The 17242-nt window shown below is 32.0% G+C and overlaps 1 protein-coding gene across 1 annotated transcript in view; it reads right to left on the minus strand.

Moving 5' to 3' along the window:
* Positions 1-17242, minus strand: part of LOC143231047 (palmitoyltransferase ZDHHC2-like) — a 54051-nt gene that overhangs the window by 15231 nt on the left and 21578 nt on the right. The window contains exons 6-8 of the mRNA XM_076465550.1: positions 13797-13829; positions 8263-8383; positions 5221-5350 (exon numbers count right to left, since the gene is read on the minus strand). Of these exons, the coding sequence (XP_076321665.1) occupies positions 5221-5350; positions 8263-8383; positions 13797-13829 (284 nt within the window). The remainder of the gene's footprint in view (positions 1-5220; positions 5351-8262; positions 8384-13796; positions 13830-17242) is intronic.

Genomic DNA, 17242 nt, shown 5'->3' on the forward strand with positions numbered 1-17242 from the left:
AAAAATGGGTATCAGTGATGTCGAGAAAACCCACTTGTAGAGAAATATATATGCAAAAACGGCTCATTTGGGTTGAGAAAATATTTTACATAGAAGAGCGAACAACATTTCAACCTTCTTCAGTCATCGTCAGGTTCACAAAGAAAGAGGTAACTGACCAGAAGCTGACCACATGTTTGAAAGGGGTTGTGCAACTGAGTGTCAGAACGTATAGGGTGGTGTTAGATGTTTGAATATATAATACATTAATACGGGAACAAAGCGTTCCCTTATATTGGTTTATTTTGGGTTTAAGTTGTTGTATAAGTAAGGCTTCTTTAATTTTATGCTTTGTTTATGTTTGTTTCTTTATTTAGTATTTGAGTGTTTTCTATGGTTATGTTGTGTTTATTTGACTTGCAGTGTTCAAAAACGTGTGAAGGTGACTTTTTATGTTCTTTGAACCTGGTTTCCATTTTTCTACTTGTTTCTCCAATATAGAAGTCGTGGCAGTTATCACATTGTATTTTATAAATAATGTTGGTGTGGTGTTTGTCAGTGTAGTTTTTACATAGTATAGACCTCAGTTTTGTGCCTGGTTTTGAATAAATTTGGTATTAACTGGAATGTCATATTTTGTTACTAGTTTTTGCCAAATGTTGGTTATTTGTCTGCTGATGTCAGGAATATATGGTATACAGCAGTATATCATTTCATGATTTTTGATTCGTGAGATATATTTACTTTTGTTGGTTGATTTTGCTTTCTGTCTATGTGTGTGCATATAATGTTTTCTACAGTTTGTGGAGGAAACTTATTGATGTTGATGAAGTATTGTTTTATTTTGTCTAATTCATTGTTAATTTTATCTGGTGAGCATAGTTTTATGGCTGTGTTTATTTGGTTTCTTAGTATGTTGAGTTTTTGTTTTGTTTCATGTGCTGAGTCCCAAGGAATGTATAGTCCAGTATGGGTGATTTTTCAGTGGATTTCTGTTTTGAATTGTGTGTCGGTTCTTGTAATTTTGAGGTTAAGAAATGATATTTGATTGCTTTCTTCCTGTTCACATGTGAAGTTAATGTTGGGATGTATAGAGTTAATGTGATTGAAAAATTAAGTATGTGTTCTGTAGATTTGAATCCCAAGAACCATGTCATCTACATATCTGTACCAGTATAGTGGTGGATGTAATGCTGTGTTAATTGCTTGTGTTTCAACTTGTGTCATAAAAATATTGGCTAGAACTGGTGATACTGGGTTGCCCATGCTTAGGCCATTTGTTTGTATATAGTTTTGGTTGTTGAACATGAAGTTTGTCTTTATCGTGGTGAATTCTATGAGAATTGCTAATTGGTTACTGGGAATGTCTGTAGTTGGGTTAGGGTCTCAGAGTTATAAGGCTATCTTGCAGGCTTCAGTGGTTGGAACTTCTGTAAAGTGGGATATAACATCAAAACTGGCCATTAAGACTTCATGATTAAGTTGATTTAGATTAGACTTGAAATTAAAAGAGTCTTTGATGAATGAGCTGGCTGATGTTACATATTTGGAGAATGCCCATGCTATGTATTTTCCAAGATTGTAATTAAACGATTCATATGTGGACATTATTGGTCGTAATGGACAATCTGGTTTATGAGATTTGGGAATGCCGTATATTTGTGGTGTGCGTGAGTCGGTTTTACGTAGGTTGGAATATAAATAACCAACATTTGGCAAAAACTAGTAACAAAATATGACATTCCAGTTAATACCAAATTTATTCAAAAACCAGGCACAAAACTGAGGTCTATATTATGTAAAAACTACACTGGCAAACACCACACCAACATTATTTATAAAATACAATGTGATAACTGCCACAACTTCTATATTGGAGAAAAGTAGAAAAATGGAAACCGGATTCAAAGAACATAAAATGTCACCTTCACACGTTTTCGAACACTGCAAGTCAAATAAACACAACATAACCATAGAAAACACTCAAATACTAAATAAAGAAAACATAAACAAACGCAAAATTAAAGAAGCCTTACTTATACAACAACTTAAACCCAAAATAAACCAATATAAGGGAATGCCTTTATTCCCATATTAATATAATAAAATAAATAAAATTATATATTAAAACATCTAACACTGCCCTCTATGTTCCGACACTCAGTTGCACAACCCCTTTCAAACATGTGGTCAGCTTCCGGTCAGTTACCTCTTTCTTTGTGAACCTGACGATGACTGAAGGTTGAAACGTTATTTGCTCTTCTATGTAAAATATTTTCTCAACCCAAACGAGCCGTTTTTGCATATATAAAAAAATGGATATGTTCTACATGTTTAATATTATAAAAGTAACTAAAATGGAAAAATAAGGATCTCTTGATGAAACATTGTAGAATGAATGGCAACTGCATGTTGTGGAGACACAAGTGTAGAGGATGACGTTTCAATAGTCTTCTGCCTTTTGTCTTCAAGTCTGTGTGTGTAGCTACTGACGGTCTTTTATAGTGTCCTGGTGTATTGTGATTGGTTGGATTATCACTGTTTCTGACTGAAGGAGAGATTTCCTGTAGATTCAACCAATGGCAGCCACAGGTTACTCACCTCTAATCTGGAATCTCTGTTAAGTGAAGGTTTAATAGTGTTAATATAAAATGATTCTTTGATTTTTCTTGTCTTTTAGAATTTGTCTGTGTCGATGATTCCAGTTTTCTCCCAGTTTATTCTGTGTACAACTGACATGGCATGCTCTGCAATGGCTGAATTTTGTGTTTTCATGAGTCTTGTACTATCTTCATGTTCTTTTATTCTTGTCGCGAGTTTCCTTTCTGTTTCTCCAATATATGTATCGTCACAGGAACACGGAATTTCACAGATGATGTTTTTGAGATTCTCTTTGGTATGTCACTGTTTGTTTTTTTTACCAGAATGGACCTTAAGATGTTGTAGGATTTTTACAAGACATCTATGTTGAATTTTTTTGGCTTACCTTTGAGATTTTCACTGAAATGTTGTAGTTATGGTTGGTAAATGATGGTAGTTATGGTAACTTTCTGATCTTTTCTTTGTGTTGTGGTCTTCTTCAAGGAGTTTTTGATGGAGTAGGAGGTGTAACTATTCTGTTTAAAACTCTATGATCTTTTGGCATTTTGCTTCAATGGATGTCTTATCACAAATGTTTTCTGCTCTCCTGTTTAGGCATTGGATTATACCACGTTTTATCGAGGTTGGACAATAGGACTGGAAGTGTAGATATCTGTCTGTGTGGGTGAGTTTTCTGTATACAGTTGTGGTGATTTTACTTGCTTGTTTGTTGAGTATGTCAAGAAACAATGGACTGTTTAATTCGTCTATTTCCACAGTGGAGTGGATTCTTTTGTCTATGAAAATGAGATGTTTTAAGAAGGCTGGTAAGTTTTCATGACTGTGGGGTCAAATAACGAAGGTGTTATCATCATAATGTCTGTAGAAACTTGGTTTTATTGGTGTGAATGAAATGGCTCTTTCTTCAAAGTCTTCCATGAAAATGTCTGCTATAATTGGAGAGAGTGGTGATCCAATGGCTAGACCATCTCAATTTTTGGAAATAGGTTGATTGTAGACAAATAGTTGCTAGTTCCATTATGGCATCTACTTTCATATCTGTTCTGTGTGGTAAAGAGTTGTCATTCAGCAGTCGTTTTCTGGTGACGTGAAGGGTTTCTAAGGTTGGAACATTGGTAAATAGATCTGTGATATCAAAACTGACCATAATATCCTGGGATTTGATGTGTAGCTTTCTGAGTTGTCCTATGAAATCTATCGAGTTTTTATGGTGATATTCAGTGTTTCCTCATAGTGGAAATAAAATAGCTACTAGGAAAGTAGCCAGTTGATGGCAAGGTGAGTTTTGAGCACTGATGATAGGCCTTAGAGGTGCATTAGGTTTGTGTACCTTAGGTAGTCAGTAGAAATGAGAAGGGAAATTTTCCTTGTATCTCATGTCTTTGGTTAGTTTTTTGCTGATTAAGCCTCATTTATTTAGTTTTCTCAGCATTCTATTGATGAGTCTTTTATGTAGGATCATTGGTGTTCTTATTATACTGGTGTTTCTCTAGTAACTGATCTTTGTGTCATAATCGTGTCATAAATAATAATAATAATACAAGAAAAATAGTCAATTAGGCATGCATGTGAACAGTTTGGAGTAACTTGTGTAATATATTCAACAGCACAACACGAACTGCACACTCTTCAAGTGACTTAAACTTATAATGGTACGAACAGTAGTCAGACATGGTTCAAAGGGCAATAAAATTATAAATAGATGTATATTCTTACAAGTTCAATATTATTTAGGATAAACAAACATTTCACGTTTCATTTGAAGCAATTCTATAAATAAAATGAGGGTAATTTAGATTTTTTTTATGTTACAAGATTGGTCATATTGTTCACCTTGTCAGAGATAGAGTTGAGAAAATAATAAATAATATGTAATGTTTTACTAAAAGCAAACACTTGAAACATATTTATGAAGTTTTAGAGATTGCACAAATAATATTTTAGATTTGTTTTGGACAAAGAACAGAATTTTTTTAATTTTAACGGAAATTCCTGCAAACTCTGACTAATTTTTTCACAAACAAATCTTTATTAAAATACTTCCCTGATAAACTAATTTTTTTATAAAAAAATTTGTAACCGTTACTAAAAGTCTACCAATTTTTGTGAAGATACACACATTACATCAAAAGATATTACAGTATAGATACTTAATATGTGCAAATGTGTATATGAACTTGTGTATATTACACCAAGCCTATTATGAAAGGGTTAAATGGAATACTTTTAAGTTAAAAATATGTATATATAAATACAAGAAACATTTCAATCATCCAGACATTTTAAAAGATTACATGTACCTAATGTTAAAATCTTAGCAAGTTTACTTTTAAAATAAACATTTGTCAGCATAAAGAGGAAAAAACTCAAAGCACTGACTATCTTGACATTTACAAAGAAATATTTCTATAAAAAAAAAAAAAAACAACTATTCTCGTGTTGATCTTTTTACTACATAACACTGAAGACAATTCAGTCACTAGATTTACAACAAACATAACTACCACAAAATATAAGATGAACTTACCTACTCTGTACTGATCAAATAAACTTAACTGACCTGTTAAGTTAACAACTGAACCAAATCAGGTAAGAGACTGACAGGAAACATAAGTGCTACAAAAGATAAGTTGAACTTACCTAATGTTGATCTGTTTACAATTACTAGGTAACAGTGAAACCCAAACAGAGAGATCAGACTGATAGCAAACATAACAGCTACAAAAAACAAGAAGAGAATGTGGAACTTCCCATATCCTTTCAAGTTGTTCTAAAAAATATATAAAAACAGCTAATCAACAGAAAGTACTAAAAACAATTATAAAAGAACTTTTCTACATGACAGTTTTGTTTAACAAGCACTTTTTATATTCCACTCCAAGTTCAAAATACACCACAGGTAAACAACAACAAATCAGATGATTTTATAATTAATGTTATTTTGGTTCTACTGAACAAAAATAAGGAAGAAACTTTACACTGTGTATTTATTACAGGTTACAATTAGATAAATGAAAACTATTCAGCTCTTACAATGATTATTCACTTGTTCTAGACATTTATGCAAATCCACAAAAGGGTTATAACACTAGCAATAAAAACGAAGACAGCTGATGAAACTTTTTTATTTACAAGGTTTGAATGTTTTGGAATACACTCATACTATCTTCAGCAAATTCTGAAGATGATTATGAACTAAAACTATATCACAATCACTAATTCACTTAAGAGAAGTGTTAAACGCTATCATGAACACAAGTGGCTAAAAAACTGCCCACATTAATTCAAATATGTCATTTACAAACACTATATCAAAGACACTTTCTTGCTGTTTCAATAACCACTTCACATTTTTAAGTTCCTTTCTCACCTTAATTCCCAACACCCCAATATAAAATTCACATCCAAACTCAAAGAAAATTATTCTTTATCATTCTTAGATGTCAGGATTACCAAAATAAACATTTTTTTTTTTACTTTTTTTTAATAATAAAAGAAATTTTACACCAATTTCAATAATTTTATCCTCAACTTCTTTGAAAGTAAACTGATCATATTATTTTTAAACAGAATTTTTTAATCTTTGTTCAAATTATTTTATACACATAAATTACCCTTCTACACAAAAGTATGTTAAATGATGGCTATTTTGGCTGATTTACTAATGAAGATTACACAAAACTTATTAAATAAGAAATTCTAACCACCAGCCAATGTGTCCTCAAATTCCCCCTCATCCACCTTTCTTTAGTGGGTTCACAGTCCCTACAAACTGAAAAAAAAGCTCTCTACTCTAATAAAAAGTTCTTCCCTCAAATTCAGCTCAAACTAATATAGGGACCTAACTTCCACATTAAAAACTTGTTTCAATACAAAGATTAATTACCTAACCTTCTACCTTCATGGTTCATGTAAATATACAAAATGTCACTCAAAAACTAATCTGTGAACAATAATCAGTGATGTCGAGAAAACCCACTTGTAGAGAAAAATATATATGTTAAAATGGCTCGTTTGGGTTGAGAAAATGTTTTTATATATATATTAATCTGTGAACATTTCAGAGTATCTAACAGAACTATCTGTCCACTACTTAAACTCAGTCACTCATCCATTCCTTCACATTCTGAAACTACAGGTCATAATATTTCATTTAACAACTTCTCTGTCATTACTATAGGATTTTCAGATTTTGATCTCTATACTGAAATAGGTTTACTCATAACTAAGAAGTGCCCAACTCTTTAACAACTCACAAATCTCTTTAGATCTAAAATTTTCAGTTAAACTCAACTATAGTGCAATGTCAAAAATCCTGTTTTTTGTTTTATCCTTCCACTCAGCACTTCTTTTAAAACTAACTATTGATTAGTTTTAGTTAATAATCAACTTCATAACACAGTTTTCGATTTTGCTGAAGATGGAATGAGTGTAATCTCAAACATTCAAACCTTGTAAGTATAATGTTTTATGTTCATCAATCATTTTCACATTTGTTATTATACGAGGGTTATGTACACATAATTTGAAATCATAGGACAGCAAAAAGACAGTTAATCAACAGTATCCATCACTGACTCCAACCAAATAGTTGATTTGATTGTTACTTTTAAAACACACCCACGACCTCAAAAGTGTGGACTGTGATTTTATGGCAAAGGGATGCAAAATAAGAGTCAAGTTCTCAGTCTAGTAAAATAAAAACTAAGCCCTGCTTAGTGACTCAATATTTTTCAATACATTTTCAAGGTAGGTATATAAATACACTGAAGAACAAAATATGACTTCACTGAGAAATGTAAGTATTAAATAAATGTATACATGCAGTAAAAGCTATTCCTTTCAAGAGCTGTCTCTTTTAGAGAAAACTATAACTTTATATGTTGTCACATAGCTATAAAGGTTGATACTACTATGGTAAAGGATATGTTTCAAAATATATCAGGTTGCTTGATGCATCCAATTCATATCTTCACAAATCTAATAAATGTTTCAGTAAAACAAGAGAATACAACAGAGTAACAGACTAATTAATAAGCCTCATGGAATATGTCTATGAAACAGCAACGATTAAATAAAAATATAAAAGCAACCATAGGCTCATGGAAAAAGTGTTTTGTTTCCTATATTTAATTTATCTAACTAATAGTCATAATAAATGGTACTATATATCTTAATACAATATTAGAACAATCATGAAGATATTAACAGATACTATAAGCCACAATGCAGTAATGCATTTCTCAACCTTTGTTCAAATAACCAACATATATCTACTATGTACAACCACAATTAAATGCATGTATGCAATTTTATAACAAAAAATGTACTAATTGCAGCTCCAAAATGTATAACCTTCAAGGAAAGCAACTATAGAAACAGTTTCCTTAGATATCCCATTCTATTAGTTAATTTTCACATCACAGGTGAGGAACTATTATATATGAAATGGTAACAAGGAATAAGGACTGTGTGTTTAAACTATTCATGACCAGTTGTGTGTACAAACTCACCCACCCATCCTCTCTCTCTCACACATACACACACAGATATACCTATGTATATATAAATTATGTATGCTTATAAACAACAACCACAATTACACAAAATTTATATCAGCAGTAAATGATTTATTTTTTTACCTTTGAAATATTTATTGCATTAAAACAAATTATTACTTACAGTCCAGAATTTTATGAAGTACTGTAAAGCTGTCAAAGCTATAAAAATGCAATAAACAAGAGCATATCCAAGGAAAAGGATAAAGAACTTGTAGTTGGAAAATGACACACAGTTGTTTACCCTAAGGAAAAAAAAAAGTTACTTTCAAGTCTTTAGAAAGTACATTACCTATTTAAGCTACATACTTTTATTTTCTAGCTTGTATAAAAATAAGATACAATTAATAGCTATACCATGTTACACACTATAACTACCATCCTACTATTTCTAGTAGGATTCTTACAATGACACACTTTGCCTACTTATTCAATCCTTTTTTAATTAGAGAGACAAAAACGTATATTGTGATATTATTTGCTCATGTTTACCTGTTCAAATTCAACACTGAATCACATACTGTCCTATAAATTAAAGACAAAGCAACTTTTATGTGGTATTGTTTTTGATTAAATAGGTAAACAGTGAAATTATAAAACTGAAAACAACAAGCCTAACCTGCTGCTCAAACCTTCTGCAAAACACACACATTAAATTCATTACTAAGAAAGATATTGTCTATAAATTACAATTATTAATGTTATGTTATACTAAAAATATCTTATCCTGACCATACACTCTTAACTTTCATATTTTATGTTGACACAAAACAAATTTATTTTTATTTCCATCTATATTAGTACTATAAACAAAATAAATTACTTGCTAACAATGAATTATTGCTGATTAGGTTCATACTCTCATCCAGTACTTTTCTTTTCAATAATAAAAGAAATTTGCCTTAGTGTGTTAGTTAACAACATTGAGACTAATATTTCTGACCTACATAAAGAAAAGTTTTTTCTTTAGTTGTTTGTTTCTTCTTTTCAATAGTATTTTAGTATACCTACAAAGGTTGTATTCATACACATTTTCTAAACATAAGGTTCCAACTGTACGAGAGCTAACTTCAAGGGATAATAACATCATTTACACTTGAATTATTTTTTAATTTCTACTAGTTAATAACACTTATAAAAGCAAATACTCCATTTGAAGTTATGTCATCTCAGTGAAAATGGCTTTTGAATTACATAATAAAAAACAAAGCAGGAGTTAAAGGAACAAGAAATTGAAATGTTTTGCTACTATATTTACAGACATTCCAGTTCTCTTTAGCTTTATTCATTATTGTCCATAAGTGTTAGTCCATAATAAGGTAATAAAATCTGGTAGGTGCCTATATGATCTTATGGAACACCCCATTTTGACAGAGCCAGTTGCAACTTGTAGTAATTATATTGAAAGTGGCTGCTTGTGTCGAATTGAGAAGAAAAGGCATGCCTCAATGGGCAACACTCTACACAGATTAGGATCTATTGAAAAACAAAGGGATTTTGCAAATAAAAGAGTACACGAACATGGAAAATACTTGCCCCTGGTTAAAGTCTAACAGATGCAGTCAAAATAGCTATAGGAAGTAGAGAAAGCTACAAGATCATGTAAGTAATGCAATAGGAAGATATTAGGACTGATTCACATACTAGCCCATACAATGTCTTCAAGAGGGCAATTCACCCAGACAGCTAATAACATAGAGATATGATGAATGCAAAAGATTCCTCTTCTGTAATGATAATCCATTATAGGCCACATAACTCAATTTACAAAGCCACCTTTTGAGTGTAATGGGAGATAAATCACAGAATATAGAAAAATAATAATGAATGGTAACAGGTTCCTAGTTACTTTGAAAACAAGTTAGTACAAGCCACATAACACTTGAGGGCTCTGACAAGATATAACAAATGATCAGGATAAGAGCAGTCATAAAGGTGAGAAATGGCTGACTAATGGATTGATGAAAAGGATCTTTCCCCTTCACTGGCTGACAGTCTTTGGAAGAAAAGACTAATCAGGGTAAAGCAGAAACAAATGTGGAATGACAGAGTTGTATACACATGGATTGCAAACAACTTTAACCAATGAAATCCAAAGGCCAACAACAATAAAATATACAACTTAAGAGAAAGATGAAACAAAGAATACAAAGTTAAGGGTTAGAAAGAAGGAAGAAACAATGCATGTAAAACGACTGTAGAATCCCAAGTTAGTAATTAAAAAGGTTGTGTTGGCCAAAGAATATGAAAGGATTTTAACAGACCTGATAGAACTATGGATTCAAATACCTTCTGATGTCATTATACCTAAAACAGTGAATGACGATGCTTTATATAAAGTCACCATAGATAAATCAAGACCCTTCTCAAATACCAAAGTTAGAAAACAGGATATGATGGATACTTTTGGATGAAGAGGGTTTAAATTTCTTTTAATACATCACTGATAATAAATATTCCATTCCTTTAACAAATGGTTGTGGTTGGCCAACAGAGAGACTTAGTTAAGTACAGAGAAATCTTAGAAATTAAAGCATTATGTTGGGCAAAGGACTGCACAACTTCCAAGCATGAAGACTGAGTCTCCAATCATATGGGTGAAGAATGTCTGATAAAGGTTGTCTCAACAGAAACTGCCAGTGAGGAATAGGTAGAGAATGACATTTCTGTGCATACCAAGGAAGCAGACAATGCTTTACCTAGCTAATAAGATGCAATGAAGAGAACTACACATGAAGCAGAACAAACCATATTTAGAACATGGGGCAACACTCAAAGTGAGGAAAAGGCATCCAGATGTGAACCTGTCCTGACTGAATGCATCTACTGCCAACACTTGATGATGAAATACTGGAGACCAAAACAAATGCTGATGAGAATTCCAATGAGTTGCAACCACTGGAGACTCAAAATGAGAATAAATTCACGAAAAAACTTTTAGTGTAACTCCAATAGTATCAATCACTGGAAACTCAATAGCAGAATAAATTCACTGAAAAAACTTACAATGTAACATCAATTCCGTTGAAAGAATTAAGCTGGGTTGAGACAAGTCATCCCTGATTAAATTCATTGCTTCTGGAACATGACATGCTAAATGACTGATAAAATGGCAATTAGCCCAGTAGAGAAGATCCAAAGTACAAAAACAAAAGTCACAAGAATGTGTGCTTCCTTGGTAAGAAATCTGAGATATGATGGGAATTGTTGGGATGTATCATGACAATTTTTCCCTTTAAGAGCAACAGAACTTGCACAAACTAACCTAAAAGATCAAGATGCATCATCCATCAGTGACACAATGACTGCTGAATAGACCTTACATGTACTAGTCACAAAGGAATGAGAGGCTCAAGGGATTCCTACATTTCTAAAAGAGAGAAGAAGGAGAAGGAGACAGAAGCAAAAGCCTTATGGCTTGAAGCTTGATAGGGGTTGGTTGAATGTAACTTAAGCAAGTATTGAAAAACACATCTAAATGGATGTGATATTGTATCAGTTATAAACCAAATTTCTTCAATCTAAAAAGGGAGCACATTTTTTTGGCTTCTGAAAAGAGAATCTGAGAATGTTGTTCTGCTAACTGATGAGATGGACCTAGTCATCCATGTAAGGATGTGTGCACAAGCCCAAGGAATGCAGCTGACATGATAAAAACTTGAACGACTCTGCAGAAGACATACAATACTGATGCAAGACCAAATGGAAAAAACCTGAACTGTAGCACCTGATCATTGTGCACAAATCTGAGAAATTTCCAGGAAAATTTTGCTTTGAGAATATGAAGATAAGTGACAATAACATTAAATTTGACCATCCAGAGCCCTGGTCCAAAGTGCATTGTAGGTTGAGAAAAATTTCTATTGTGAAGCAAGGAGAATCTCAAAATTGATTCAGTTGAGACAGATTAATGATTGAACTCCAATATCCTGTCTTCTTGGGTACCACAAATTAATAGGAATAGAATCCCAGAAAAATAGGATCGACCCTTTCTACTGCCTTTTTGACCAATAACTCTCTCATGGTATGGGAATGGAGCTCCACTTGCCATGAATCTGTTGGAAATTAAAAGGCAACAGGTTAAGCAGACAATAGTGAAGGTGATGTAAACTGAATGACAAACCTTAAAACCAGAACTTGGAGTATCCATGGATCCCTGTTGAAAGAACTCCAGATGTTTATAGAGTGATGTAATCATCCTCCCATTGCTCTCCCATCATTAGGATAGTCACTAATGCTGCTGTTGTCTGACTGCTTGAGCCAAAGATCCTTAAAAATATGAATGAACCCTATTATGAGAACCAATGGACTTATGAACTGAAGGTGAGGGTCAGGAAACACTGTGAGTCGATACTCCTAACATAGAGCCAGAAAGACGAGAAGCCAACAATGATAAATGGACAATATCAATTCAGGATTCTAACATATCTAGAACTTCAACAAATAACATGGAACTGAGAAAAAGAGCTTCCTGTAACTCCTTGAGGGCAAAAAATGGTGAACAAACTTTTTCACAAAGTGTCTCTCCCAAATAAGACTACTAAAATGGTTTTGAATAATGCTTGATCTCTTATCATTTGCATTAACCAAGCAATGCTACCTAAATAAGTAAGAGAAATTCCCTGAAACTCATGTAACTCAAACATACCAACCACAATAACAAAGAAATCAGGATTCTAATATCTCATCCCACAGAAAAGTGCAAAAAGAACAAACATCTGAAAACTACTCTCTCTTTTTCTCTCTAAGTACATATACACAAATACACATATAGATGTCTATAAATCTGGAAGTCAGGTATTGGAAAACTTAATGGAATTTACAGGTTTACAGATATCTATGTGTGTGTATTCATGTACACATGTATTTAAAAAGAGAAAGAGTAGTATACAATATATACCTCTCATTCCAGCTACCTCCAATGCATTTTTAGCAAAGTAATTTGTGTGTTGTATGCCAATCAAACCATGCCAAGGCATTAAGCCACATAGGAATATTTAAAAATTTATTCTCCCTGTAGAAACACAGTATCTATATCTCAATTTTTTAGTTTTTCTCATCAATATGTAACGCTTTCAACCATTTTGTAAAATTCAACTCTTCAAGTAGGACATGCCATAAATAGTATTCTATGGTATTGACTACAACTGACACCTTAAAACAGTTTGGTAAGACTCAAATTATCTTTGTTATTCTTACTTCTCATTACTAACAATGACTTTTTAAAGCCTAGAACAAGTTCAGCCTAATTAACATTTTCTTTTGACAACTGTACATACAGAAACTATTTGTTTAGTTTTTATATCAGCTTAGCTTGAAAGAAGTTACATAAGATAATTCCTTCATTTAAATAATATTCAAATATTGTAAAAAAAAAAATACTTTTGTTCTTTTCATTGATGTATTTCATTTGTTAAGATATGATAAGCAGTTTTCTGAGTTCACTCGTGCCTTCAGTGATAAAATTATTTCACCTAAAGCACGTTTAAGTAAATCTCCCTATTTAGTTTTATTTCAAATTCAATAATAATTAAGTGCAGCATTTATTTCAACATATCCATATTGACACAACAAATGTAATTCATATTCTCCACAGACTATAAATCAACTAAGTAAAAACAATTAAGTTTTACAAAATCAACTTTCACACAAACTTACCAGGGGCAATGATGATCCATTTTCAATACGCACCTGAAATACAAGTGAAAATACCTTATAATAAATCTAAAATATTTCTTAACTTCAACTAATAATAAGCATAAAAAGATGTATTCTAATATTCAAACTAATATGATAGTCATGATCTGAATTCATAATTCTGTGTAGCTTCTCTATGACTTGTTTTACAAGCACAGACAACAGGCAGACAAACTGTTGTATTTAGTAAATGTTGTTATTCACAGTATTTTTTTTTACTGTATATTTTTCAGCGACTTTGCATGTTGATTTCACCATCATTTCTGTTAGCCAATAATGAAGATTTGTTGGCATGCATATATCAGTTTGTAACAGATCACATACACTGAACACCTGAGAGCAAATACTGCTTACTCAAAATGAATATTTCTATACTTTGAGTGAATTTTCTCTAAAGTAGTAGAGAAACCTGTTATACAAAAATTTATTTTAAAAAAAATTGGCTCCTGGAGATTTTCAGGGAAAAAAGGAGACTGGATACTGTACAGGATAATCTGCAAGTATATGTAACAAATAATTTGCAGGTTTATCTATTAAATTTGTTGTTATACACAAAACTATAAAGCTGCCCATCTATACTCTACCCACTTTGTGTACTGAAACACAACTTTTAAACTGAGCTCTAAGGCTTACTGCTAAGCCACCATGGTGTTGGTCTTCTATTTAATACATTGCCATTATTTGAAACCTCAAAGCTTATAAAATCTTGAAAAAGTTGAGGAATAATGAGAGTAATCCAATAAAAATTCATCAAGTAACTGATGGGGATTTTAGATAAATTAAAACCAGTAGAATTTGTGCTTACAAAAGGATAACACAATCATACAACAATTTACTATGTTCCTTTTATATAAAGTGTGACAAAAACTTGAAATGTTTGTTTGTTTTGAATTTAATGCAAAGCTACACAGGAACTATCTGCTCTAGGTGACCCTAATTTAGCAGTGTAAGACCAGCAGAAAGGTAGCCAACTCTTGGACTACTCTTTTACCAACAAAATGCAAGATTGACTGTCATATTATAAGACCCCAATGGCTGAAAGGCCGAGTATACTTGGTATGATGAAAATTTGAATACTTGAAATGTGTTTTACATCAATCAAGTAATACTTTTAAGTCTTGTCAGTAAATTTTGCAAAAGGTAATACAGAAAAGGTTTTTTTTGTACATTCATTTATAACATCAGAATTATGACTGCATTCAAAAAATAAGACAACACTCAAAACTTTCTTGTGAGATTACTTTGTTGTAAAGCTAATACAACATTGAGTATTTTGTAGGAACAGAATAGTTTAAAAGACAATAAATGGAACAAATTTTGCTGTCATCTTTCAGGACTGTTTGCTTGCGAGTACAATATTAATATACAATGTATATTATACACTTTAGAGAACACTGGTATATATGAAAGGCTCAAAATAAAAAAATACTTGGCAATAAAAAGTCTCCCTGACAATGAGGTAAGACTACAGACAACTGTATGTTCATAATAAATATTTTAAAAATGTTGATAAAATAGTCTGTCCATAGACATACATTTATTTGTCTTACAAAACTTGTATCACCTACTCAATAAAGTAATCAAAATGAATATATTTTGCCTCTTTTTCACAAACTAAATGAGAAACAAATGTGGAGTAATTTGTTTTATTTATCTTGAATTTTGCAAAAATCTACATGAAGTCTATTCACCAGCTTTCTGTAATTTAGCAGTAAAGATTAGAAGAAAGCTAGTCATTACCACTCACCACCAACTTTTGGACTACTCTTTTATCAAAGAATATTGAGACTGACCATCATACTATAATGACCCATGGTTGAAAGGGCAAGCATATTTGGTAAAATTGAAATGGATAATCAATGTCAGCTATTTGTCAGTGTTAAACATATGTACACTTTTTCGACTGTAAAAGATATTGTTGCATAATTCTACAGGTGACACTTAATATCTCCAATTTTAATTTACTATGCCACACTGTTCCAGAGACCTGATCTACACAGTATTATCTACTCAACAACACACTTATAACTAGTTTTAAGTTTCTTAGCAAATACCCATTGGTATTAGTCAATATTCATTTTTTTTACAGGCCCAATTTCAACACAATACATGCACACAAAGCTACTGCATGTAATGTTTAGTGTAACTTTGAACCTACTGCTTTATTAGTCTCTGCACTATTTTAATGTTTTCTGAGCATCAATTATTTTCTTGCATGCAGTATCAAGCATGGTTTGGGTCACACTTGTCTCTGTAAAGTCTTTTGCTGTAACAGATTTGGACAGAAATGCACTGCCATCTACAATCAACTTTTCAGATACTTTTACATCTTCAATTATTTGTATCCTTTGGAGACATTTCCTTCTTTCCTTTTAAATCTTCTTTGATCTTTTAAGCAGCCTCAACATTCCTTTTGTGTTGGTCTGATAATTTTTTTTTACCATCATTAATGACCTTTTCCTCAACTTTCTCCATCTGTTCTACTTTTAGTCTGTATGTACTTGCAGTGTAGAGTATGGCTAGACTTGAAGTGTTTCACAATACCTTTTACAACTCTAATTTCAGTCAAAATATTTGGGTTTAGTGAAACTCCCTCTACAGAGAATATTGTTTTGGGAAAAAACAATTCCACATCAGCATTTCCATGTGCAACTGTCAAGAGCAAACATACTATTGAATAAAATACCCAAACTTTGACTTCCAAGCATAATGTTTTTGTTTCCCACTTGTCTCCTAAAATAACCCTCTTAAAGTTGCATTTTCACTGATTCACTTCACCAATATAATTTCTTTGAATTTTCTAAAATGGATATGCTTTCCATTCATAAAATGCAAGCCTCCTTCAGCAACAGTTTTATGGCCTTTGTGCTACTTAACAACTCCCAACCTAACAGAAGTATATCAGATATTATACTTCTTGGGTGGTTGTCATTAGACAAGTTCTTTAAAAGATACATTGATTGCCACATAACATGCTTTCATTCCTCTTAACTCCAAGTCAGATAATGATTTGTGAGAGTCCTGAAAGAGTGAATATAATTGGTTTGTGGCAGGAGGGATCTGATTTTCTATTTGATAACTCTGTAACCAAACAAAATTGAAGGATATAAAAATTATAGTTTTTCTTAGGAATGACTACTTTTATAGCAAGTAATTTGTTTAATTTCATACTTTTTCAATGCATGGTGAATAAAATTAGAAAACAAAATGCCTAAAGAAAATGTGTCACACCAGGAGAAATTCAGGATTTTGTAAAATATTGCCTTGTAGGATTAAAAACTTAAAATTTATATACTATTAAAACATGAATTATTAGTTAAGATTTTATGGTATAAAATTATGTTATTATGAAACTCTTGCTTGAATAATACTGCAAAAACTTTATTATATGATATGCAGATATGATG

This window comes from Tachypleus tridentatus, chromosome 10, assembly GCF_004210375.1.
Source record: "Tachypleus tridentatus isolate NWPU-2018 chromosome 10, ASM421037v1, whole genome shotgun sequence".
NCBI lineage: Eukaryota > Metazoa > Arthropoda > Merostomata > Xiphosura > Limulidae > Tachypleus > Tachypleus tridentatus.